Source organism: Myotis myotis, unplaced genomic scaffold (assembly GCF_014108235.1).
Source record: "Myotis myotis isolate mMyoMyo1 unplaced genomic scaffold, mMyoMyo1.p scaffold_m19_p_17, whole genome shotgun sequence".
NCBI lineage: Eukaryota > Metazoa > Chordata > Mammalia > Chiroptera > Vespertilionidae > Myotis > Myotis myotis.
Genome location: NW_023416321.1, coordinates 30,414,135 through 30,441,581, shown reverse-complemented (window position 1 = coordinate 30,441,581; position 27,447 = coordinate 30,414,135). Strand labels below are relative to the sequence as shown.

Below are 27,447 nucleotides of genomic sequence, written 5' to 3'. Positions count from 1 at the left end.
CCACGCAAGGATTTAGAATGATAAACATCCCCAAACTTAATAAGAGGGAAAAAGAAATTTTTTCTTATTTTAAAACAAATGACAAGTAAACATATACAGTGCAAAAGCTCAAAATGAAAATGCCCTAAAACAGATGCTAATATTCATAGGAATTTAATACATGATAAAGGTATTACCACACATCAACTGAGAAAAATGGCCACAAATAAAAAGGGTTATCACCCTAGCCAGTTTGGCTCAATGGATAGAGCACCAGCCCACAGACTGAAGGGTCCTGGATTCTACTCCAGTCAAGGGCACATACCTCGGCTGCAGGCTCAATCCCCAGCCCTGGTCAGGGCTTGTGCAGGAGGCAACCAATCATTGTGTTTCTCTCACATCAATGTTTCTCTCTGTCTCTCCCTCTTCCTTCCACTCTCTCTAAAAATCAATGGAAAAATATCCTCTCATGAGGATTAACAAAACAAAAAAGTTAACAGAAATCACACACTTAAAAACACATCTCTGGATGTCAAAAAAAAAACACACCACACACACACACACACACTAAAAAAAACAGCTGGGGTAAATTATTTGCAATAAAGGAGAAACAAACTAAAGGTTAATGTTCTTAATATATAAATAACTCTTACAGATTAGGAAGAAAAAAGTTCAAAAAACTGTCAAAAACTGTAAGATGAGAACCAGGAAAAACACACTTTCATTAATGTCAAAGAAATGCACATGTCATTTTTCACCTATTAAAATAAAAAATATAAAATATCCACTGCAGCCGAAAGTGCTGACATTTTCATACATTGCTTGAAGTATTTTCATAAATTGCAAATTGGCAATTCATAATATTCCTTTAAAAAGTTATATCCTTTAATAATTCTGTCAGATGTCAATCTACTAAACAAATAACCAGAGATATAAAAAGATAAGAATCTTTATTAACAGCATTTATAATTTTAAAAAAATTGCAAATGACAAGGGCCAGCCACAGGGGATTAATAAAATAAGTAATGGCTCATCTATTTGAAGGAATACTATAAATTCAATGTTTTTAAGGCTATTTTAAAACCATTAAGTGAAACAAGTAAACTATACTGAATGCTTTTCCCAGTGACATTATGATAAAAATATAAAATACCAACTGCCTCCCCTGCTCCCAGAATGCCCTTCTCTGCTCCAAGCCATCCTCCATCATCGCCTTTGAAGTCCTTCTGAAGCTCTAATCTACTCCCTTTGGCCTGCCCTTTGGTTGCCAGGCCTTCCCCACAGTAAACATTTCTCTGCAGATCAGTCCCAGTGACAGAAGACAGTTTTATAATGTCTTAATCTTCTTCAAGGACTTTTCCTCAATACCCAGCATCCTTCTCTGCTACTTCAGCCAGCTCTCAGGACATCCAGCTCTGTTCCTCCAACCCCTACCTCCATCCCAAAGAGCTTCCCTTCTTTCCTGCTTAGGAATGACTGAATGAGTGATCCAAGAGAATAAATCCAATTCTGATCAAAGAAATCAAATTACTAAGTTTAACTCCAAATGATATGGCAGGATACTTTTATTTTCTTTCCATTATTCTATTCTCACCATATTTTCTGCAAGAGATGCATACCATGTATACTTTTATAAAAGGAGAGAATAAACAAACAGAACTGAACTTTTTCCAAATTTCAACCCACCCCAAGGTTGAGATTAGAGATACTCTAATCAGTGTGTGATTTCCACATATTTTGGAAAACATTTAGACCCTACAGTAGATCCAGCCTCAACAAGTAGCCTCTGACCACGAAACAGCAGTTCTCTTTCCTGGAATTAAAGATTAACACAAAATTAAAACATATCTCAAAATCCTGTCTGCAAATTGCAGACGAATTCCTAACAAATCCTGTCTGCAAATTGCAGACGAATTCCTAACAAAACCTGCCCAGAGGGCTCACAATACTATTTTACAAGGTTGGCTGTGGTCTTCCTCTTTTCACAAATGGCCAGCTTGATGCATAGCATGTTTAGCTACAAACGCCTCTGCTGACTCTCCCTGCAACATTTTCATGGCTCGCCAATAGATCTGTCCGCAGTTCTCAGGTCTACCAAGGGGGTGGTTCAATTCTTCTTTGATGTAATCCATCCAAAGATCTTGAAAGGGAACCAAAAACTTACTATAAACATATAATTAGATAAAGGACACGGCTCTATTAGGTAAACTTAATTATTTAATATCAATGTACCACAAGATTTCTAAGAAATTTAACTTCTTGTGATTTCCATAGAACCCTATGTGAAACAATACCTCTCTCATCATCTTTACACTAGATATAACAAAACTATTTTTTTAAGTAGAAAACTTCACTTTAATCATAGTAATCTATATATTTTACAAACTCAAATAGACTAAATATTTTGGAGGCAGAATTTTGTTGAGTCTCTTTCAAGGTGAAACTGACCTCAATGAGTTCACTATAACCCTGTTACCATGCTTAACAAAACTTGTTTGGGTTAGTAAACAAGTTTTTTCATGCACTCCATCAGAAGGTCTGTTGAAACCTCTTAAGAACTAATGCATTTTTTAAAATGTGGATTTAACAACTATACATGTCAGTTTTTGAGTGCGAATTTACATGCCATACCTACACCCAGAAGTATGGTTTGCAAGTCCTATACATGAGGACAATGCGGCAACAGTCATTGACAACTAACGTCAATTAGCGTGCCACCACCCCTTTACTATAACTCCCATTCCTATTTGTTCTGACCACATTATTAACCTTTCCCTTACAAATGCCACATTTTTAAAAGAACAAACCAATCAAATCTTCCTCTATTCAAGAATTAATAGAAGACCTATGGACTCTTGAGCTTGTGAACTTGAAATTATAAGTAAAGTTTTATCTGCAGTACTTATGTACCAAGTGAGGGAACAGGCAGGGCAAGGATGCAAGTTTTATTCTCAAAGAGGGCCATGACCCAAAAGTTAAAAAACACTGTTTGTTCTAACCACACTGATAGGTTACATATCACACATGCAAACAGACTTTTGTGTCTATAGCTAAAGTTTACTTACCAGAATCTACAGATCCAAACTCTCTCAAAGCCCTCTCATAATATTCTCTCAAGTTCGCCATTTTGCAGGATTCCTAACAAAAATAATCAGACAGTCTTGCCTCAAAACCTTAACTTATGATGTCACAAATTCATTTCAAACACATTGTTAAACTGCTACCATCTATTAGGTACTTGAAGGAGAGGAGGGTTGGGGCTTAAGATGAGCATAGCCTGGCTTTCAACTTATTCAGAGAAAAGTCATACGCATTTACTTCCAGAGTGAAGTAAAAGTTAGTGATAGAAAGCACTTTGCCCTGGTAGCATGGAAAAAGCCTTAGTTCTCAGTGAGAGGAATATGGAAGCTTCACAGCAAAGTATATTTGAAAGCCCTGGGGGAGGAGTAGGATTGAAATAAATAAATGCAGAAGGTTCTACTCCCTATGGCTAGGGATGTCTTCCTTTTGAATACCTGGCCTCTAGCACAGTGGTTCTCAACCTTGGCTGCACATTAGAATCACCTGGGAATCTTTTTTAAATCCTGATTTCTGGGCCTCATCCTCCGGAAATTCTGTTTCTTTGTTATGGGGTGGGGCCACAACATTAGTAACAAATATGTGTGTGTGTGTGTGTGTGTGTGTGTGTGTGTGTGTGTATATATATATGTATGTATGTATATATATATGTATCAGAAGCAGTTACTGGGTGCCTACTCTTTACCTCATAACCCAATACAAGAGACAAACAGGATGCTGTGGAGGCAGAAACAGTGCCTCGCCCAGCCTGGTAGGGAGGGCTTCCTATAAGCGGTGACATCTAAGTATTCAATTTCCCGAGAGGTACTTTCTCTTCTTTGCCTGATTACCATTTCTAAACCATCTCTATGAAAAAAAGGGATTAGACAAAGGGACAAGAAATTTATATTGTATTATAATGAGCTTTTTAAATATTAAAATGCTGCCATAAATTAGTAACCACTAATCCGTTTTCCCAGACAAGAAATGAATAGATAAGAACACTTACTTGCTCTTTTTCAAATTGGATTACTTTCCTGAAAAAAGCAACTGAAAATGGACGGCTTTCCTGTAAACTAAAAAGTAGAGGGGACACCGTTATCCTCCATAATGATAGCCACCGCCACCACAAAACGTGGTTCAATAAGAATCTGCCCACAATTCAATGCAAGGACTGGACTTAACCACCAGTCACTCAATGCTTCAATCTCCAATGATACTCTTCACCACCACCAAATTCTTTCCTCTCCGGCTTTCTTCCCGTTCTTTCTCACTTTCAGAGTCTTAAGTTCCCTCTTCTACTACATCCCAAGGTCTTTTGAAAGAGACCGATAATTCTACTTCTAAGAATATCTTACAGGGTAATGGTTTCCAACATGGATATATTTGTGCAGAAATGTTCATCAAAGCAGTATTATTGTGCCAAATAACTTACGGCACATCTACAGAGTGGAATATCATATAGCTATTTTTAATAAATAATGTCTATGAAGAATTATTAATGATAGGGAAAAGGCCAGGCTTAATGTTCACCAATAAAAGTGATAAATAAAATGTAATTATAGTATAATTTCAAATATGTGACAAATTTTAAGATGATATAGCAACATGAGTTTTTCTCTTGATGGAGGGATTAGAATGAATACTTAGTTATCTCTTTTTTCTTCTTTTTCATAATAGGTATGACTTGCTTTTACTGTTCAAAAAAACAAATAAATAAAACTTGTTGAAAAGCCTCTGGGACTACTTCCTCAGATACTATCTGTGACACATGTAATCCGTGTATGAGGAGCTGCGTGCGGAGTGGAGAACCAGTACAGCTATGGACATCTGTGAGTACCTTTTAAACACAGCTCTGGCCTTTTTGTTGCCACCGCTTCGATAAGCCCAATCCAGGTACTTTTCCTTCAAAGTGACTGAGTCAGCACCCGTGACAGCTAAGATAGCTTTCTACAATTCAAAAAAAAGACACAGCCGTGTGAGGAAATTTATAAATATCAAAACCCATTTTCCCAGAGCCATCCCAGGTTGCTCAATAAATAGTGCTTTAGGAAGAGCTGCTATAGAAATAACCCTAAAGCTAGCCAACCAGTAATCCTATCTGCTCATTCCCTACCCACTACAAAACTCAGAGCAGGCCTATACCTTATAGATGGCTTCAGTGTCTTCTTGGCTTTTGGCACCTTCACACCACTCTGCCCAAGAAATCCACAATGGCAGACAAACCTGCTCATAATAAAAAAAAGTTAGGAAATGAGAGCTTAGCACTACACTCTGAAAACTAGTCACTATAAAGACACGTTCCTCCTAAGACAATCATGGATTCATTCCCACTCTGTCCTCGCTTTGATAGAAGCCTCTGTGACCAGGAATGACATGCCAGAATACAGCCTTCTAAACAAGTCACCCAAAGCAATACTCTCCTGTTAACTCTAGTTCCCTTATGTTGGGGAATGTTGCCTATCTATATATATAAAAGCCTAAGCTGCCGAACAACCAGTTGACCAATCGCTATGATGCACACTGACCGCCAGGGGGCAGATGCTCAGCAGCTGCCCCCTGGTGGTCAATGTGCTCCCACAGCCAACCTCCCACAGCTGGCCAACCTCCCATGGACCCCTTCCCCTGGCCAGCCGGCCCCGATCAGCCCTGATTGGGACTGGGCGAGATGGCCTCTATCCGCCCGATCACTGGTCAGGCCGAGGGACCCTACCTGTGCACTAATTCGTGCACTGGGCCTCTAGTAGTTATTATAATTGATTATCTGTTAGTTAATTAACAGCCGATAGCTAGTCATACCTATACCTACCGAGGTCTCTGCTCTTTAGGGCCCACAACACAAGTACTAATTATCTAGGCTGAACTATTTAACCTTCACTCATGTCTCAGAGGCACACGCATATGAGCAATAAAATAAGTAAGATTTTTTTCCCACTTTAACTTCTGGAATACTTTTTTCCTACTAATATAAAAGATTCACTGCAAAGCTTTAAGGTTTAGTCCGTTAAACTTTAAAGTTTAGAAATATACACGTGTTTTAAAAATCAGGCTTAAGCTCAGCTTTTGTAGCAAGTGAGAATATACTATTAATATTTCTCACTTGTAGGGTATCTAGATGGAATATAAAATTTTACATAGTCAATTTCCAAATAAAGAATTAGAAATAGGCCATTAAATGGAAGTAAATTTTTCTACTCTTGACCCTTAAATCACAAACGTACTCTAGGGCCAGCCCTCATGAGACAAGTACAAACATACTCTAGGGCCAGCTCTCACGAGACAAGTACACTCCAACTATGCTTTGGCTGAAATCTTGTAAGGTTTCCCAAACAGAATGAAACACTCACAGACCTGGGGTTTCAGGGACGCAAAGCCTTCTTTAAAAAGACTGGCTATGTCAGGGCTCTTGGAATCAATCAGCACCTGCAGCTTCATCTGCCACATCATCACAGAGTCTCTAAACAATTCAATCCCGGCCACTGCCACCTGCAGAGCTTCCTTAAGGAAGTCATGCTGCCGCAACAGCTCAATCTAGATAAAACAAAGGATCAGTGGAAAATTAATACTGAGAGCTAAATTATCTATGTAATGGGGGGGAAAGGAGGCAATAGTTTCAACAGCCTTGCCACTAAGCCTTTTACTATGGCTGCCAAACACGCACAAAGTGAACAATTTGCAAGTCCTCCTCCATTCCCTGCTCCTACTCCCAAGTGGTATCCAAAAATAGGGAAGAGGTGAAAATTAGAAGGCCTAAATAATTTAGATTGAAAGTTAAGTTTTTAATAAAATAGTTCACTATAATAAAACCCATATCCACCAAACAGAATATAAAAATCAATAAAGAGCTGGGCTGGTATGGCTTAGTGGTTGAGTGTCAACCCATGAACCAGGAGGTCACCCCTCCATTCCCCCGTCAGGGTACATGCCCAGATTGTGGGCTGGTCCCCAGTAGGGGGCATGCAGGAGGCAGCCGATCAATGATTCTCTGTCATCATTGAAGTTTCTCTCTCTCTCTCCCTTTTCTTTCCTCTCTGAAATCAATAAAAATCTATTTTTTTAAAAATCAGTAAAGATAAAACCAGTATTTGTGGGTTGGTAAGGAAACTAAAAGTTTATTCATTCAACCAGAGCTGAGCACACTATAAACTGGTACAATTTTTCTAAAATATAATTTGGCATTATGTAGCAAGAGTCATAAAAGTGTTTGTAACTTATACTTGGGAATTATATATATATATTTTTTATATATATTTTATTGATTTTTTACAGAGAGGAAGGGAGAGAGATAGAGAGTTAGAAACATTGATGAGAGAGAAACATCGATCAGCTGCCTCCTGCATATCTCCTACTGGGGATGTGCCCACAACCCAGGTACATGCCCTTGGCCGGAATCGAACCCGGGACCCTTCAGTCCGCAAGCCGACGCTCTATCCACTGAGCCAAACCGGTTTCGGCGGGAATTATATTTTAACAAATATAGCCCAAAAGTATATCAATAGAAGGAAATCTAATCTGTTCAAAAATGCTTGTATCCACACTATTTTATTTTTTAAAATATATTTTTATTGATTTCAGAGAGGAAGGGAGAGAGAGACAGAGATAGAAACATCAATGATGAGAGAGAATCATTGATCAGCTGCCTCCTGCAAACCCCACAATGGGGATTGAGCCCACAATTAGGGCATGTGCCCTGACCAGGAATCGAACCATCACCTCCTGACTCATAGGTCGACGCTCAACCACTGAGCCACGCCAGCCAGGCAACACACTATTTTAACAAGGGGAAAAAACCTAAATCCAATTCAATTTTATAAAACTGTGAAACAGCAAATAAAAGGGGAGTATATAATCCATTCACTCAGCAAGATTTTTATTGCATGCTGTATTTGCTAAATTCAATCATGAGAATATCAGGTGCATTCTCTACCACCCACAGAGCCTCTAGTCTAGCAATTTGATATGTGCCATGACAGAAAAAGCATCATTGCTATCGAAGTATAAAGCATGGTTTATGGCAGTGATGAGAAAGGCCTCCAACCAATAAAGAAGCACCATTTAGACTTAAGAAAAAGCAGGCATTAGTCAAGTGAAAGCAGAGATTCCAGGCAGCATATGCAAGAGGTTGAAGGTGAGAGACAGCTTGGATACAAAAGGAAATCCAAGTTTAGAATGGCTGGAGGAGTAGGATGTAAACTGCAGGGCTGGCAAAAGAGGCTGGAAATACAGGCAGGGGCCAAATTAATGACACTGAGCAGCTTTACCCAAAGGACAGTGGAAAGCCACAGAATAATCTGATAATCAATTTTAAAAGAACATTCGGTGGGGATTCATCTGGACAAAGGATGGATGTAGAAATCAGCAAAGCATTTTAGTTCAGCGGCAGTATGTTGAGGCACTCTCATTAAAGGCAAGGTCACTGAATGAGCGATGAAGTGATAGGGTTAGGAAGAACAAAATGAGAGATTTGGAGAGCAGAGGATGTTTAAAATAGCCAGAGTGGTGAATGGCAAAATAAGCAATAAGGACAGAGTGTGACTGCCAAGACAATACTCAAAGCAAAGCCCATCTGGATATACAGGGTGGGACTGTTGTCCAGCATTCAATAACTCGAATTGGGGCAGCTGAACTCACCCAGGTCTGGGCTTTTTGCCAGATAGATGCTATAGCGGGAGAAGGGCACCTCAGTAGTGGTATAATATAATAGTCTACTGTACAGGATATGCACCATGTAAGTATACGTAGAAAGTATTTTTGAATGTTAATGTAAAAATAATAGAATACAAAATAGCAAAACATTAGTTGTAATTATATAAAAATTGTATGCTGATATGAAACAGGAGTTATACAAATCAAAGGCACTAAACAAATATAAAGATTTTGGTCCTTTTGTTCCCTCCAAAGGTATTTAAATACACTAACACATTCATTATCTCATGTTATGCTCGCAACAACTCTGTGACATGGCAAAAACAAGGAATGCTATCACTATTTTAAAATCAAACTCAGAAAGGTTAAGTGATTTGCCCAAGTCACCTCGCTCTTAAGTGGCAAAACCTGATCTAGAACTATGTACTCCTAAGCACATGACTCTGGTCTCTGTAATAATCCTTACCCACCCGGGGGTAGGAATGGGTTAATATGCCTCCTACTAGAATGTCAGCTTCTGAAACAGAGGGAACACATCGAATGTGTTTTAACCTGGGCCAGGCATTTAGACTAAAGCTAGGAAAGGCATGTTCAGTAAAAGATGGAAGTGTGGACAAACCAACCCAAACAGTGACTCCTGGTTCTGAGTGTTTCCCGCTCTATAACATTCTTCCCTTTACTGGTACAGGTTTCATTTTATCATACAACCAACACTGAGAGCCAAATGTAAATACTCTCTACATCCACATACCAAACTTCCAAATGGCCTTAGTCACATACCATGTGTATCACAATGGCACCAGCACGAACCCACTGGAACTGAACACATATGATTGCAGTGAATGTGTTGGTGTCCTTACCCACTGCTTGTAGAGGAATTCTGGTAGAAGTTTGAGTTCCTGTGCCTTCTTGAATGCAGTCATGGTCCTTTCCAGCCTCTGGAACCAGAAAAATGCCTCACTTCATCACAAAGATCCCAGCAGAGGTTGCTGGCCTCTGATAGGAACAAATGCAGTTTCGCACATTTATGAGAGCTGGGAGAAGGGACCGAGGTGGTTTCACTTATGATCAGATGAGCTGGACAGCTGCCCCAAGCACAGCCCAGCAAGAGAGCACCTCCCGACCCAGGGACCAGGATAAGGGCAAAGCAGACTCAGACCTTCAGAATGACAGGTCACTCAAGGAGAAAGAGCAATAAGCATGAGCTTCTTGGAAGCTGTCCCAGGCCCCAAAACAGTCTGTCCTTCTGTCAAAAGGTAGTCACTTTCTCCTCAGCCCTGTGACCATGTCCTTACCTGCCCTCTGAGGGACCGATTACTTGTCTTCTTAGCAAATCTTTCCAAGCAAAAGCTGATGTAACACTTCCACATGGCCTCTGAAAACGTCAGAAAGATTCCACTGATCAATCACCAATTCTTAGTTTAACAATCATCATACATCTTTCCTTTGAAGGGAAAACTCCTCTGAAGAAGGGATTAAACTAATCTCATGGGGGAGCGGAGGGGAATAGCTATTCTGATTACAGCCAATAAACCATCTCAAACACTGGGGAAAAAACAACTGAGTAATGACATAAATATAAAAATCGAAAACCATGTTATATATGCCCTCTTAATACTTCAATATTACAAAATTAGGAAGTAATCTATATTAAAAGATAATTAAGGAATTATAATTAAACAATCTTCCTATTATCACTTCCCCAAATAAGTGAATACATACATATATATATCACTACTGTCAAGGAAGGTCATAAAACCTTCATCTTTCACCACCAGAGAAAGAACAGGTTGGAAAGCCAAGTACACTGTAGACTACCGGAGATTCCTGAAAGCGACCTGGTCACGGGAACGGGAGCTTGGGTCTCCCGTCATGAACGCCACCGCTTCCACACCGCACCGTGGTTTGGTGCGGCTCACCTGTAGGGAGAGTCTGGACTGCCTCTTCGTACACAGCGCAGCAGCGCTCCTCCCTCCGGCCCATCTCCAGGGCTCGGGCTTGCTTTGTCGCAGGCGGCTCTTCTCCTGGCTGTGGCTGGATCTCTAATTCTCGCCGTGCCACGTAATCCCAAGTGAGAGGGTCATCTGTGTGCAGAGCCTGAAGGCTGGAAAACAGCTTACTGGCATGAATCCTATGGCAGGAGACTGATTCAGATATCCAAGACAGTTCCCTATGCTCTATAAATGTACCCAAGGCAGCCCTTTAACAATCCGATACCATAAACAGGCTCTTCAGGTTACCTTCACACTCACGGTATAAATTTTGTCTATGGATGATCAGAGTTGTCGCCATTTATTAGGTTTCAGTGTTAACTTTCAAGTTAGCTCTCAAAGTCAAATCAGCAGGGAGATATGAGGACACAATCCTCCTTGAGCCCTGGAGAACCTTAGTATATATAGCCAGGCTCTTGCATTTTTAAAATAAAGGCAGAGAAAAAGCAATATCTAATCCTTTACCAAAACCCTGAGGCTGTCTAAAGAGAAAACAGATCCACATTCTACTTTATCTCCTGTAAAGGAAGGGGTACTACCTCAGAGTGAAGTACCCACAGGTAGGCTCCAAGTAATTCACAACCATATAACCAGAATTAAAGAATAAAGTGCCCTAGCTGTTTTGACTCAGTGGATAGAGCGTTGGCCTGTGGACCAAAGGGTACTGGGTTCGATTCTGGTCAAGAGCACATATCTTGGTTGCAGGCTCCTCCCCGGCCCGGGCCCTGGTCTGGGCTTGTGCAAGAGGCAACCAACCAATGTGTTTCTCTCACATCAATATTTCTCTGTCTTCCCCTCTCTCTTCTACTCTCTCTAAAAATCAATGGAAAAATATTCTCAGGTGAGGATTAAAAATAAATAAATAAAGTCACCTGCAGAACTCAACAATAAACATTCATGAGTACAACTCTCATTTTACACACACAAGACATGCCAGGAAAGCAGAAATACAGATTTTTATAAAAATTATAGGATTTACTTATTTTTGAATAAAGGCAAAGTATTTTCCAAGGGAAGCCAGTAGTGAGTCAAACAACTTCTTCAGGAATATATATTTTTAATATGATTTACTATGGTACAATGGTCCTACAACGAGGCTTCCCTCCAAAGATTTAGTGTGGTATCTTCTTCCCCACTTTGTAAATATCCAACCACAAACCCTTACCACAAAATAAGAACAACCATATCCACCTTTCCACTATTTTACTTACTCATCATAAATTTCCTTTTGCAGATTTTTAGCAAAATCGAATAGCTGTGCAATTGAAAGCAGTGACACATGAAATTCTGCACCTAAAATTTAAAAAGTGGGAGAGAAATTAAGACTCTGAAGTATCACCTTACTCTAAAAGTACCACCTTCCTGATGTATTGAAGTTAGTTTGTTTTAAATTGAGAAATAGGACAAAGCAGAAAAAAAAGATCACCCATAGTATCATTACACAAGCAAAGCCATTATTTATATTTTGGAGTATTTATAAGTACTTGTAGCTTTATTCTAAACTTCTTAAGGGCATAAAGAAATGTATTAAATCATCTATTTCAACTCCCCACATGAATTAAGTACTAAATAAAAACTTATTGAAATGTTCAAGTATATCCTAGGGGCAATAAGTTTTCTGAAAGAAATAGGACACTATTCCTACAATCAGAGTTTTATACATATTCTAATAGAATTTTTAACAAATTTTCAAAATTAGCTAAAGGTCTTCCTCATTATAAGTAAACTGTTTCACTTTCCCATCATAAAGAGATTTTCAAAACATACCTACCTTTAATTATGTTTATGGAATTTTTGTAGATGATCCGTGCCAACTCACCCGTAAGGATTTCTTCAGGATAATCAAGATTTCCCTAAAGAGTGTTATATTGAACGTAACTTAACAGGTAGTTGAAGTAAGTAGAAAAAGAATAGGATAAAAATGAACTGTCCTAGACTACCTGTGCCATATAATCTCTGGCAAATCACATCTCTCTCTGACAATTCCCTCACTTAGAAAATGTGTAGTTGAATAAGACCGCTAATCTTCGAACTCCTGGAGTGGTGCGGGATCATTTGGCTTAAGGCCTCACTCCCCATTTAGACCAGAATAGGTCAAATTTTACATGCCCTATTGACCCTTCTATGTACAACTCTATTTGGATGAAAAATTTTAGAACCCTGGCCAAGTAGCTCAGTTGGTTAGAGCATCGTCCCAATACACCAAGTTTGTTGGTTCGATCCCCGGTCAGGGCACATACAAGAATCAGCCAATGAATATATAAATAAGTGGAACAACAGATGGATGTTTCTCTCGCTCTCTTTCTCCCTTCCTCTCTCTCTCTCTAAAAATCAATTAATTTTTTTTTAATTTCAGAGTTCAAAACCGCAACAATAGATGATAGCAAAGTTCCTTTTTCAGTTCTAACATTCTGAAACTTCTTTCTTTAAAACTATTCTGTCACATAAAAAATTATATAAAAAAGGAGACCGGAAACCACACATTTCATAACCTTTTTCAAGCTCCATTAATATGTCACTTCATGAAATCATAAAGTATTAAAAAGTAGCATTTGGCCATTCCATCAGTAATAATTTTGAGGATCACTACAATTAGTCCAAATGTCTATTTTTATAGCATAAAATTCCATTTTTATTACTAAGCCCACTTTACCAGGTCAACTCCAGACTCATCTCAAAGTTTCCAAATATGACATTAAATTGGAAAGAAAAATACATTCCAAAGATTTTTCTCTTACACCTAAGCAGCTCAAAACACTATACATTTTTAATAAGTTACAACACATTAGGCTCTTACCAAATCCATTTTGGCTTTCTCAAATTCTTCCTTTTCCTTCCCCAATTTCTCAGCATGCATCAGCTCCATCCTGAAGTACTACGGAAGGGAAATGATGAACTGAAAAGCTTTGGAGATAACTTTTTTTAATTAGAAACATAGAAGACGCCCTTTTTTTAGCCATAATAATTGGATCTGGGAAAGCCTGGGGGAGTGGTATATCTGCTATGAAACTAGCTGGCACTGATAAGGAGGGAGATTCTGAGATGGTGGAATAGTTCTGTATCTTGATTGCAATGGCTACACAAATCTACACAGGCGAGGAGAAAAAGAAATATATGCACATTATACCAATAATAATTTCTTGGCTTTGATGTTATACTACTTTGCTATTATAAAATGTAACCATCAGGGAAAACTAAGTAGTATATGGTACACAGGACCTCACTGTATTATCTTTGTAACTTGCTGAGAATCTGTAATTATTTTGAAGTAAAAATCAATGGCAAACATATAATATCAGGTATACAAAGAGAAACTAATGCATGATTAACATGATTTGCTAATGATGTACTACAATCCTAATGTAGGGGTTCTCGATACTCTTTTAGGTGGTCTGCAAGATGTAAATTACTTTCATAATAATACTAACATATTCCTTGCCTTTTACTCTTACTATATTAAGAGTTTAAAGTTTTTCAGAGACTATATAATGGGCCCTATCACCTAGACCAGTGGTCAGCAAAGTGCGGCTCGGCAAACCGTGGCTTGCGAGCCACATGCAGCTCTTTGGCCCCTTCAGTGTGGCTCTTCCACAAAATACTGGCACTTCCACAAAATACCGACTTCTGTGCATGGGCCACAAAGTTTCAATCGCACTGTACGTGCGTGCCCGCACGTGGTATTTTGTGCAAGAGCCACACTGAAGGGGCCAAAGAGCTGCATATGGCTCGAGAGCCGTGGTTTGCCGACCACAGACCTAGACCAGTGGTTCTCAACCTTGGCTGCACATTAGAATCACCTGGGAATCTTGTTAAAATCCTGATTTCTGGGCCTCATCATTAGTAACAAAGAAACAGAAGTTCTGGAGGATGAGGCCCAGAAATCAGGATTTTAACAAGGTTCCCAGGTGATTCTAATGTGCAGCCAAGGCTGAGAACCACTGCCCTAGGCTGAATGCCAAAGGCGATCTGAGAATCCAGCTGTCCTCTATTAAGTCAGGTATCCGAGGCATTAACAAAAATGTGTAATGCCATTCTTCTTTTTCAACTTTGTTTTAGAAGAGGTTTCATCTAAAAATAATTAATCTGTATTAACATATCATGAATTTATTTTTAAATAACTATTGTTAGATTTCTTGGTTTTAATTTTCAATGAAGTAAAAACTGATAGCTATAACCCATATAAACAAAGACCTTTGAGGTCCTCAGTAATTTAAGATTGAAAGAAGACCAAAATGTTTGAACACCACTACTTATAGATCAATATAGACTAACATGGAACTATATTCATTATATCCTCCTATATAATAAAAGGCTAATATGCAAATTGTCCCCTTGGGAGTTCAACCAACTGGGAGTTCGACCTCTCACTATGACGGGCGCTGACCACCAGGGGGCGGCACAGAATGAAGAAAGGCCCTGGCCAGCAGCCAGCAGCCAGGGGAAGGAAGGCCTCAGCCGGCAGCCAGCAGCTGGCAGCCTGGGGAAGGAAGGCCCCAATCTACCCTGATCGCCGGCCAGGCCTAGGGACCCTACCCATGCACAAATTTTGTGCACCGGGCCTCTAGTATTTGATAAAAATACAGAACACAAGAATGTTATAGTCCTACTTTTCAGAAATAAAACCTGTTTTAAATATCTGTAATTGGCATAAAGTATGGGTGATAAGAATACTTTTCCTGTTACTTTTTCATAGAACTGTTTTCTATGAAATAATAAATTCTAATTATTTTTGATAAGAATAAACAATAAATCTATTCCCATTTTAGAAAATACAAGTATGAACATTTATTGAAAGCCTCCAAAAAACATGTAAAATAATAACACGGGGGTGGGGGTGGGGAGGGGTGGGATAGAGGCGGAAGAGAGGGGAAATAAATGGTGATGGGGAAAAAATAAAAATACCATACAATAACCCTCTAACAGCAGGGAAGACTGATTCTTACAAATAGTTTTTCAATAAAAATAATCAAGGCAGCAAAGGAATGTCTAGTAGAATATGAAAAACAAAGGAAATCAAGAGTACAATATAAGCCCTAACCAGTTTGGCTCAGTGAATAGAGCGACGGCCTACGGACTCAAGGGCAGGTTCGATTCTGGTCAAAGGCATGTACCTTGGTTTCGGGCACATTCCCAGGAGGGAGTGTGCAGAAGGCAGCTGATCAATGTTTCTCTCTCATCAATGTTTCTACCTCTCTATCCCTCTCCCTTCCTCTCTGTAAAAAAAAATCAATGAAATGTATTTTAAAAAAAAGAGTACAATATAAAACATCATTAAATTACTGTAAGACAAAAAAAAATATGGTTGGGACAGCTACAATACCTATTAGCATGAAAACCCATTATCTTTTTCCCCTCAGCATGGAGGTCTAATTTTCATTTGAAGACTAAATACCTCAGAAAAGGGTGCAAAGTTTCTAATAATGCACCATTTCCAACATTTGTTTGGTTTTCTCTCATCAAAAGTACAGCAGCCATCATTGTCCCAGTGTACCCCTCCAAGGGGAAGTAAGTCTACCAAGGAGGGAAGAAAGTACCTACCTCAAGAAAAAGAGACAAAGAGAATGAGAAGAAAATGGAAAAGAAAGGGGAAGAGAAGGCAAAAGGGGGTAAGTGGGTGGAGGTGGAAGAGAAGTGGAAGAAAAGGACAGGAAGGAGGGAGAGAGGCTAAGAGAAGTGAGTGGGAGGAAGGGCAGGAGGGAAGGAGGGAGAGAGGGAAGAAAAAAATAAGAACAAAGGTATAAACATGGCTGAACCCCTGCCCCCCAACTGAAAAAGGTAAGGTCCAGTTCCCTACCCCTCCCAACCATAATGGGCAGGTAGCAGCTTTAATGTCTCACTAACAACCTAGAACAGCGGTTCTCAACCTGTGGGTCGCGACCCCTTTGGCGGACGCACAACCCTTTCACAGGGATCGCCTAAGACAGCCGTGGGCAAACTACGGCCCGCAGGCCGGATCGGCCCGTTTGAAATGAGTAAAATTTAAAAAAAAAAAAAGACCGTACCCTTTTATGTAATGCCGTTTACTTTGAATTTATATTAGTTCACACAAACACTCCATCCATGCTTTTGTTCCGGCCCTCCGGTCCAGTTTAAGAACCCATTGTGGCCCTCGAGTCAAAAAGTTTGCCCACCCCTGGCCTAAGACCATCCTGCATATCAGATATTTACATTAAGATTCATAACATTAACAACATTACAGTTATGTAGCAACGAAAATAATTATATGGTTGGGTCACAACATGAGGAACTGTATTTAAAGGGCCAGAAGGTTGAGAACCACTGACCTAGAGGATGCACAGGGTCAAAACCTACTACTGGCCAAAATATACCCTCCTAGCCCCCTTTCTCCAGCAACTCCCTACTAACCCCTAGCCTCTGTAATTCCAAGTTTTTTTTAACTTAAAGAATGTGTGTCTCCAGAGGACCAAAGTGAGACATCTCTCTCATGGAATGAACACACACACTCACTTCTTGATAAAGTTTTGCAGACTGGGGATGAAAGCGCAGAGCTCGAAGAAAGAGTTGTCTTGCACTTTCTGAAGACAAGCGATCTTCCATTTCCCATTTGGCCGCCATAATCCACAAAGCTATAAATGAAAACATCAGACTTCATTTTAATAAAGTAACTAACTTAGGCACACACACAAAAAATGAATGCTCCAATTTTAATACTGAAAGAATTTTTTAATCCTATCAAAAGAGGAAGGAAAAGGAGAGAGGGAGTTTGTAATGGTTATCTGTATTGTTGCTTTATCTAAAATTACAAAGAATAAAATTACAAAGAATATCCTAAAGAAAACAGGTAAATATTAACATCTAAAAGTAGTTATTATGGTTCTATTACTATTTCATCAGATCTAAAGTCAACATCATTTGAAGTCACATACAAATTTTAAAAGTGATAAAATGCTGGAAAAAAATTGTGCATCTTAGAATCAATGAAATAAAATTATTTTCCTCTTTTCTCTAATTAAAACAGTCCATAATTTTCTTAAATGGCTCATAATTTTTAAAATAAATTTTTATCATACCTGCTAGGAATAAAGGCTTAAAAAGCAAAACTTTTGTCCTTCTAGATGGGAAATTAAACTTGAGTTTGCATTCTAACCATTTCCCTATAAACTTAATAAAGGTTAACAAGATTACCTTTGGTAAAAGTGACCTATGGCCCTAACCGGTTTGGCTCAGTGGCTAGAGCATCAGCCTGCGGACTGAAGGGTCCCAGGTTCGATTCCAGTCAAGGGCATGTACCTTGGTTGCGGGCACATCCCCAGTAGGGGGTGTGCAGGAGGCAGCTGATCGATGTTTCTCTCTCATCGATGTTTCTCTCTATCCCTCTCCCTTCCTCTGTGTAGAAAATCAATAAAGTACATTTAAAAAAAAAAGTGACCTATGCTTGGTAACCACATCTGGACTAGGCTAGGGTCCTGAAGCTATGCCCATCCATGGGTCTTCTAAGCCAGAGTGGCTCCTCTACCCACTCATCCCCTCACACCTGAACCGTTACTAGCCTCTGAAGTGCCAGCAGCACTCTACTGAAGAAAGGCACCTACGCTGTCCTGCTGTATTCTTCTGAATAAACTCGTCCCAAATGTAGCCTAATTGAGACTCATGTGTTGTAAAATATCTAGGGGAGCCTAATACTTGAGAACAGGCACAGGAGCAGCTCCACTGTAAAATAATGTACCATCACACAGTATACACAAGAGAAGTGTTTCTCTTACAAAACATGAGCACCTACTCTGTGCCAGTCATTCTTATAAATCTGTATTAATCTTTTCCCCTGGAAGTTTCTGAAAACCCTTAAATAAGACTGCCTTCAAACAGAATGTCCCTCAAAGGACCAAAGAGTTTCTTTTACAGATATAATGCCTGACACAGTACACAGCAGGCAGAGATGAACGAAGAAGCAGTTATTCAGGAACCAAGTCTCCTGAGGCCGAGTACCTAAGCTCACATTCTCAAAATAAGTTTTTCGATTTATCAGGAAAATAGTATGCATCTACATAAAAGGTATAAAAAGAATTGACAAGGATTTCACCATACCTGGCTTGTTTGAATGAATGGCCAACATGGCAGAGAATACCTTGCTAAGTTGAGCTTTGGTAGCCTGAAAAGAGGAAGAAAAATTAAACTTCCTACACAGCAAAATCGCTGCTACTAATCTCTAAGTGATCTGTCCTGTACCCCTACCATCTATAAAATCCAGTGGGGCTATCATTAGGGGCATGTAAGCATACAAAGGCACTCATAGTTTTCTTCTACTTAAACCACTGTACCTAAATATCCTAAATATAAAATAAATTTTAAAAAATTCAGACCCCGGCTGGGTAGCTCAGTTGGTTGGAGAGTTGTCCCGATGCACTCGGGTTATGGGTTCGATCTCCAAGCAGGACACATACAAGACTCTCTCTCACTCTCTCCCTTTCTCTCTCTTTCCCCTTCCCTCCCTCCCTCTCTCAAAAATAAATAAAATTTAAAAAATTTGTTTTCAACTTTAATGAACATAAAGATCATTTTCTTTTCAACTGAATTGAAAGCCACTGAATCATTCAGATATGCAAATGTTACACTGAAGTTCAGCCTTCTTGGGTTCTTTTCCCATTTGTTCACCCTAACACCTTTGGAGAAAACATGGAATTCAGTAGTCAAGTATGGGGCTTAAAAGGCCAACTAACTAAAAGAAGGAAAGAGGGAGCAAGACACGCTGTCCAAAATACTCACCCATTTCTTACAGAAGACTACATAGGATAGCCAAAGTTGAACATCATCCTGCAAGAAAAGCAATGTAATAAGCTGCCTGAATTTGAACTTTATATTTAAAACAACTTTGAAATAATGGCAGATTTCAGAAAATCTCATCAGTTATGACACCCTTTAGTGCAGTGGTCGGCAAACTGCAGCCCCTTGAGTGTGGCTCTTCCACAAAATACCACGTGCAGGCGCGCACGTACAGTGCGATTGAAACTTCGCGGCCACACTGAAGGGGCAAAGAGCCGCATGTGGCTCACGAGCCGCGGTTGGCAAACCGCCTTTAGTATATTAGGCTCTTCCTCATCAAGGCCTTAGATCTCTTAACCACAATAACTCAATCTGTTCCCTACTACCACCTACCATGCTCCAAGACAAAATTTGTTGTCTATCCAATTTGTTCAATGCAGTTTTTAAATGGTCTCAATCAAGAATAACAACCCAGCCCAAGCTGGTTTGGCTCAGTGGATAGAGCGTCAGCCCAAGGACTAAAGGGTCTCAGGTTCAATTCCGGTCAAGGGCACATTCCTCGACTGTAGGCTCAATCTCGAGCCTGGGGTGCGTGCAGCGGTTGGGGCATGTGTGGGAGGCGACCAATCTATGTGTTTCTCTCACATAGATGTTTCTCTTTCTGTCTCTCCCCCTTCCTTCCACACTCTAAAAATCAATGGAGCCCTGGCTAGTTTGGCTCAGCAGATAGAGCATAGGAAAGAGGACTGAAGGTCCCTGGGTTCAATTCCAGTCAAGGGTACATGCCTGGATTGTGGGCCCGATCCCCAGTGGGGGGCGTGCAGGAGGCAGCCAATCAATGATTCCCTCTCATCATTGATGTTTCTCTCTCTCCCTCTCCCTTCCATCTCTGAAATCAATAAAAATGTATATATTAAAAAATAATAAAATAAAAATCAATGGAAAAATAGCCCTGGGTTTGGATTACCAAAAAAATTAAAAAGAATAGCAAACCAAAATTTGTCATTCCAAGGAATCCAAAGTACTTCCCATATAACCTATAATAAAAGCATACTATGCTAATTAGACCAGACAGCCAAATGACCTTCTGGGCGACCTTCTGGACGAAGCCAGGGCTGCGAGGGCCGATGTCAGCCGCCGCAGCTGTGAGGGCCAAGCCCCTTTGCACAAATTTCATGCATTGGGCCTCTAGTGTATATAATATGTCCCAGTCCCAGAGCTGAACTTGAAGAAAATCAAGTTACTGAGATACTGTCCCTACTCTAAGCATTTACCTTCCCACATCTAAGTCTTTCCTTAGAGATATCAAAACAACTTTCTGATCCTTAATTATGTATCAAATCCACTGCTTGAAGCACCATCCTCACAGAATAACTATAAAGTAATGAGACCAACTTTTTTTATACATATACTAGGGGCCCGGTGCACAAAATTCGTGCACTGGGGGGGGGGGGGAGTGTCCCTCAGCCCAGCCTGCCCCCTCTCACATATTGGGAGCCCTCAGGCGTTGACCCCCATCACCCTCCAATCGCAGGATCAGCCCCTTGCCCAGGCCTGACGCCTCTGACAGAGGCAGGGGACCCTCATTTCCCCCCATCACTGGTTCTGCCCCCAGCCCAGGCCTGATGCCTCTGGCCCAGGAATCAGGCCTGGGCAGGGGACCCCCAGACTCCTCCGATTGCTGGCTCTGCCCCTTGCCCAGGCCTGATGCCTCAGCCAGAGGAGTTGACCCTCATCACCCTCCGATCACCAATCACCGGATCGGCCCCTTGACCAGGCCTGAGGCCTCTGGCAGAGGTGTCAGGCCTGGGCAGGGGACCCCCAGCTCCCCGCGGTTGCACGCTCCGCCCCTGCCCAGGCCTAACGCCTCTGGCCTAGGCATCCGGCCCGGGCAGCAGGGACCTGCAGTGGCAGCGGGGGGCGCCGCGATCGCGCGGGCTCTGCCCCTGCCCCTGCAGGACGCCTCTGGCTGAGGCGTCCGTCCCGGGCAGCGGGGACCCGCAGCTGCAGCGGCCCCGCGATCGTGGGCTTCGCTTTAGGCCCAGGCAAGGGACCCCTAGCTCCTGGGACTGCCAGCTTCGACCGTGCCCAGCTCCCATCGCTGGCTCCACCCCTACTTCCTGCTATCACTGGCCAGGGCGGAAAAGGCACCTGATTCTCCAATCATGGCTGGGGGGCAGGGCAAAGGCGCCTTTGCCCTGCCCCCCAGCTCTTAGCTACCCCCTGGGTTTCTGATCACTGTCAGTGGCAGGGAGCTTCTTCCTGCTTTCCCTTTCGCCTCCCTGCATTGTGCCTACATATGTAAATTAACCACCATCTTGTTGGCAGTTTTAACTGCCAATCTTAGTTGGCAGTTAATTTGCATATAGCCCTGATTAGCCAATGAAAAGGGTAGCGTCATACACCAATTACCATTTTTCTCTTTTATTAGTGTAGATATTTCTTTATTGATTTCAGAGAGGAAGGGAGAGGGAGAGAGAGATAGAAACATCAATGATGAGAGAGAATCATTGATCAGCTGCCCACTGCACACCTCCTACTGGGGATCGAGCCCACAACCCGAGCACGTGCCCTTGGCCGGAATCTAACCTGGAACCCTTCAGTCTGCAGGCCGACACTCTATCCACTGAGCCAAACCAGCCAGGGTGAGATCAATTTTCTTAATGGTTTAATAAGTGGTTTCAAGTAATGATACCATCATTAGAACAAGTACTGAGACACCCAAGGTAAGAATAGAAATAGACAATACATTGGAATATCCACGTCATAATATGTATAATACATATCTTCACATCTCTTACAGTTAAGCAAGCTCTGATCACTTACTTTCCACTTTGCTGAAGCTCGTCGGAATATGCCTTGTACCCGGTGTACAATAGAATTCTCAATCTCATCCTTCTTAAATGAATACCCGATGCGCTAAAAAGAACATAAAAAAAAAACCAAAGCCTCAGTTTAATTACATTAATCCAAAGCTGCATTCCTACTTGGTCATTCAACAGTACTGACAGAGAAAGCAAATAGTTACAAACATCCATTATGAGTACATCATCATGCAACTTACCAATGCCAACCGCTTCCCAAACCCAAGTTCTAGCTATAGAGCCACCCTATTTCATTCGATATTTTTTCAAACTTCCAGAAAATCATCTACTTACAGCTCTTCTTCTCTGGATCAGCTCCAGAAAATTAATTTCATACTGTGGAAGAAAAACATACCAAAAAAGACAAAAATAAGAAAAATTATAACATTTTACATATGTAGGAAATACATTTAGCTAAAATCAGGAATAGAAAGTAGAAGGTAATTTGCTATCAAAAAGCATCATCTACAGTAAATGTCTAGCATTCACTGAAAATTCACCTTACTTCTACAAAACTGAAAAATACACATATGCCCTAGCTGTTATGGCTCAGGTGGACAGAGCACAGACCCTCAAACTCAAGGGTCTCGGGCTCAATTCCAGGCAAGGGCATGTAGCTCGGTTGCAGGGAGCATGTGGGAGGCAACCCATTGATGTGTCTCTCACATCAATGTTTCTTTCTCCCCCCGCCCCCCCCCTTCCTCCCTCCTTTCCACTCTCTCTAGCAATCAGTGGAAAAAATATCCTCAGGTGAGGATTAAAAAATACTAAAAATAAAATGCCTCTTATACCTCATAGCAAGTTTATATGGTTGTGTGCAAATGGGGGATGTGGAAATATATGTAAGTGTGTGTTTATATGTTTTTAATCTACTTATTTAAGTCATACACTCTTGTAAAACTAAACAAATCAATCTAATCCACACACAATTCTTTTTTTTCATATTCCTCTATTTGTACTGCCTTTATTATTGTTTTTATTAAGTTATTACATATGTGTCCTTATCCCCACATTACCCCCCAACCCCTTACCCCCCTGACGTCTGTGTCCATTGGTTAGGCCTATATGCTTGCATATAAGTCCTTTGGTTGATCTCTCCCCCTTTCCCCCACCCTCCCCTACCTTCCCTCTGAGGTTTGATGGTCTGATTGATGCTTCTCTGTCTCTGGATCTGTTTTTGTTCACCAGTTTATGTTGTTCTCACACAATTCTTAAATATTTGAAGAGTGAAGTGATTTGCCACTTCTTAAGTCTCCTGACAGTTAAACACCTCTACTTCCTTCAATAAATCCTCCTAGAAGGAGGTTTCCATCCTGGCTGCCTTCCAACCAACCTTTCAAAGTCCTTCTTAAATGTAGTCTTGAGCTTAACACACTGCTTGCTCCACACTTTTTTTCAAACCAACATCTTCTGAGTGCCTACTACTTGCAATATCCTCTGTTCAACTTACCCTACACCCTACTTTCATTAACATAATCCATTAAATTCTGTTTTTTGACACAATATGCTCTTGGCTGATTTTAAGTTAGCAACTTACTATGAGCCCTAGAACCCCTTTCAAATAGAAGACTCTTAGCCAGGTTGGATATATCATTAGGATTTTGTTGTGATTTTTTAATATGTTTATGATTTTAGAAAACGAGAAAAGGAGAGGGAGAAAAACATCAATAAGCGAGACACATCAATCAGCTGCCTCCTGCACACTCCCTCCTGGGAATCAAGCCCACAACCTGGGCATGTGCCCTGACCAGGAATCGACCCTGCAACCCCTTGGTGCACAGGATGATATTCAACCAACTGAGCCACACCAGCCAGGGCCCATTAGTTTTATTTAATTCAAGCTCAGAACCTTTAGTCTTATAACATTTCATCTTGTTATTGGGTTCTTTCTGAATCCTGATTTTGTCATCCAACATAGTAGCTATTCTCCCCCATCTGAAAATTAGTCTAGCATGTATATATATATACTTTTTAAATATATTTTTATTCATTTCAGAAAGGAAGGGAGAGGGAGACATAGAAACATCAATGATGAAAGAGAATCATTGATTGGCTGCTTCCTGCACACCACCTACTGGGGATCGAGCCCACAAACCAGGCATGTGCCCTTGACTGGGAATCGAACCATGATCTCCTGGTTCATAGGTCAACACTCAACCACTGAGCCACTCCAGCCGGGCTAGCATATATATTTTATCCTCACTCAAATCTTCTATTCATTTACAGGACTGAAGAATTTTGTGGCAACCTCTTTCTAAATTGACACTTACAGACACATAAGCATAGACTTTCCAACCAGCTACTATCATCAAACTCACTCTCCTTTTTTCCCCCCATAAGAGACAGTTGGTCAGAAATTAATGAAAGATCTTATATGCATACCAGAGGCCTGGTGCACGGATTCTTGCACCAGTGGGGTCCCTCGGCCTGGCCTGCACTCTCTCACAATCCAGGACCCCTCGGGAGATATCGGATAGCCAGTTTCGGCCCGATCCCCGCAGGCCCAATCCAGAAAGGAGGGAGCCCGATCCTGTGCGTTGAGCTTCTGTCCCCCGATGGTCAGTGAGCATCATAGCAACCGGTCGACCGGTCATTTGGTCATTTAGGATTTTATATGTATAGATACTAGAGGCCCAGCGCACGACATTGGTGCAGGGCGGGGGAGGGAGGGGAGAAGAAGGGGGTCCTTTAGCCCAGCCTATGTCCTCTCACAGTCCGGGACCCCTCAGGGTATGTCTGACTGCTGGCTTAGGCCCCTAAGTCAGACATACCTCTCACAGTCCGGGCCTCTTGCAGTCCAGCACCCCTCACTCCTTACCGCCCATCTGCTGCGGAGGCGGGAGAAGGCTCCCACCACCGCCACTGTGCTCGCCAGCCATTAGCCCAGCTTCTGGCTCAGCAGCACTCCCCCACTTTGGGAGCACATTGACCACCAGGGGGCAGCTCCTGCATTGAGTGTCTGCCCCCTGGTGGTCATAGCATGTCATAGCAACCGGTCATTCCACCATTCAGTCAACTTGCATATTCGGGTTTCATTATATAGGATGCAACACCTATGGATACAGATAACAGGTGGTAAAGGCCTGGGGTGGGGCGGGAATAGGTGGAAGGGAGTAATGGGGACGGGGGACATCTGTAATACTCTCAACAATAAAGGCTTTTTTAAAAGAGTCTGTCAAGTCGCTTGCTGAAATCCTGATACACAATGTGGTGTCTTTGGCAGTCTCTGATCTACTAACTCCATAAAAAATAAATAAATGTTGTTTGCCAAGAACTAAAGCTTTAGTGGAGCAATGCTGTTCTCAAACCACCTGTTTTGTTCATAAGTTACCTGTCTAATCATCAGTTCTAGAACTTCATTGAAAATTGACATCAAGCTGGCCGTTCAATTAATTTAAAATGTGTGAGATTAAAAGTCATGAAATTATTCACTTACTTGAACATAATTGATAAAGTCTTCCTTACAAAGAGCTCTTCGCTGTATTTTGTATTCTAGATCTGAAGCCTTCTTAATGATAGCCCTGAGGAGAAAGCCATTTAAAATGTAACACTTGAAAAGAGCAAAGCTTAGCCCTAGCCGGTTTCGCTCAATGGATAGAGGGTCAGCCTGCGGACTGAAGGGTCCCAGGTTCGATTCCGGTCAAGAGCACATGCCTGGTTGCCAGCTCGATCCCCAGTGGGGGGCATGCAGGAGGCAGCGAATCAATGATTCTCTCTCATCGTTGATGTTTCAATCTTTCTCTCCCTCTCCCTTCCTCTCTCTGCAATCAATAAAAAAGTATTTTTTTAAAAAGCAAAGGTTAAATAACTATGGGTTTTGTTAAGTCTCTTAATTTTTTATATATTTAAAACATATTTACCAAAACATATAATTCCCAATTACCCTTCATAAGCAAGTATTCTCTTACATGATTACTTCTGTGTTCTTAAGGGCATCAGGATATATTTTTAAACTTTCATGAAAATCATCTTAATTGCCAGAACCACTAACATTCCCACCAGCAAAAAACTAAAACAAAATAAAAATCTTAAATATTTTGCATCATTTATATTTGCCATTAATAAAGATTCCTTTTACTCCAAATTCAGGTCACTTAAGTTTTAATAATAATCAACTCTTTCCTAAATTCCTCTTACTTCTGAGTTCCCAACATGCAGACTAAACACACACACACACACACACACACACACACACACTCCAAAACCTAGATTGTCTCAACATAGAAAGGTTTATTATTTCTACAAGGACTTACGAGAGAAGACTCTGTATTCAGCTAAGGAATACACACACAAAATGTGCATTTTAGGAGAATACAAGATATGCAAGACCAATAATTGTCTCTAGTTAATAACAACATTCACTGAGCCCTTATTCAGAGTCCACACTGATACGTTACATTTCATTAACGATGTTTACTTTAAGGGTCCCCGTAATCACATTAGTACATTCACAGTCATTGTAAAATGAAGAAACAGAGGCAGAAAACCATTTAAAACTATTAGACTTAATGTTAACCAATTACTGAGTGCCCATTTTATACCAGACATTGTTGGCTAAGCCCTGGGGCAGAACAGGAAATTGAATTAAATGGGCCCCGTCCTCAAGTCTTGTTGGAAAGACTTATCTGCTCCTCCGGGGTGCCCTCGTGCCCTCTCCGCATCCCCAGAGCATCTCCGGTCACCGCACAGTACACACCGCACTGCGATCCGAGCGCGTCTCCCCCACCACCGGCGCCTGATGGGCAGAGACCCTGGTCTTATCACCTTTACAGCCCCAAGACCCGGCTCCCTGAAGGGCTGTCAGTATGTCTTGCGGGACGGGTCCCCTTGCAGTAAAATGAGAAGTTAATTCTAGGCATCGTCAACATCTAGAGACGGGCTTCCGCCACGATAGGAAAATAAACACCAGCCAGGTGCTCCCATCCCTGCCCCCGGCACACAGGCACGCTCGCGCCGCAACCTCCCCTCGGCCCGCCCCAGCGCTTCTCCGTCCTCAGCTCACTTTATCTCCGCATGACTGAACAGTCCGATGCGCTCCAGCTGCTCCAACTCCGGGAGCCGGTCCTCTATGCGTTCCTGGATGATCTCCGCCATGAGGTCCGAACCCTAGAACCCCACCAAGCGCCTCTCAACTTCCGGCACGCGCTGGAAGGGCCCACCTATTCCGGAGACCCCGCCCGGACGCTCGC

General features: G+C 41.3%; 1 protein-coding gene across 4 annotated transcripts; it reads right to left on the bottom strand.

Moving 5' to 3' along the window:
- Window positions 1-912: 912 nt before the first annotated feature.
- Window positions 913-27,447, bottom strand: UTP6 (UTP6 small subunit processome component). 4 transcript variants are annotated; one of them, XR_004972895.1, is made up of 20 exons: window positions 27,261-27,447; window positions 25,695-25,779; window positions 22,553-22,594; window positions 22,221-22,313; window positions 19,398-19,445; window positions 18,720-18,783; window positions 17,142-17,260; window positions 13,471-13,548; window positions 12,445-12,526; window positions 11,885-11,966; window positions 10,602-10,786; window positions 9,978-10,057; window positions 9,543-9,620; window positions 6,388-6,567; window positions 5,182-5,262; window positions 4,877-4,986; window positions 4,046-4,112; window positions 3,743-3,903; window positions 3,045-3,117; window positions 2,050-2,119 (listed from the first exon to the last, which is right to left on the bottom strand). XR_004972895.1 is itself a non-coding variant. In XM_036340872.1 (19 exons), the coding sequence occupies exons 1-19, from the start codon at window positions 27,350-27,352 to the stop codon at window positions 1,962-1,964; spliced, it is 1,797 nt and encodes a 598-aa protein (XP_036196765.1). In that variant the 5' UTR covers window positions 27,353-27,446; the 3' UTR covers window positions 913-1,961. The 4 variants fall into 4 exon arrangements, 3 of the variants coding, with proteins under 3 accessions (XP_036196765.1, XP_036196766.1, XP_036196767.1); XM_036340872.1 differs by lacking the exon at window positions 3,743-3,903 and having other exon boundaries at window positions 913-2,119; window positions 27,261-27,446; XM_036340874.1 differs by lacking the exons at window positions 3,743-3,903; window positions 4,046-4,112 and having other exon boundaries at window positions 2,038-2,119.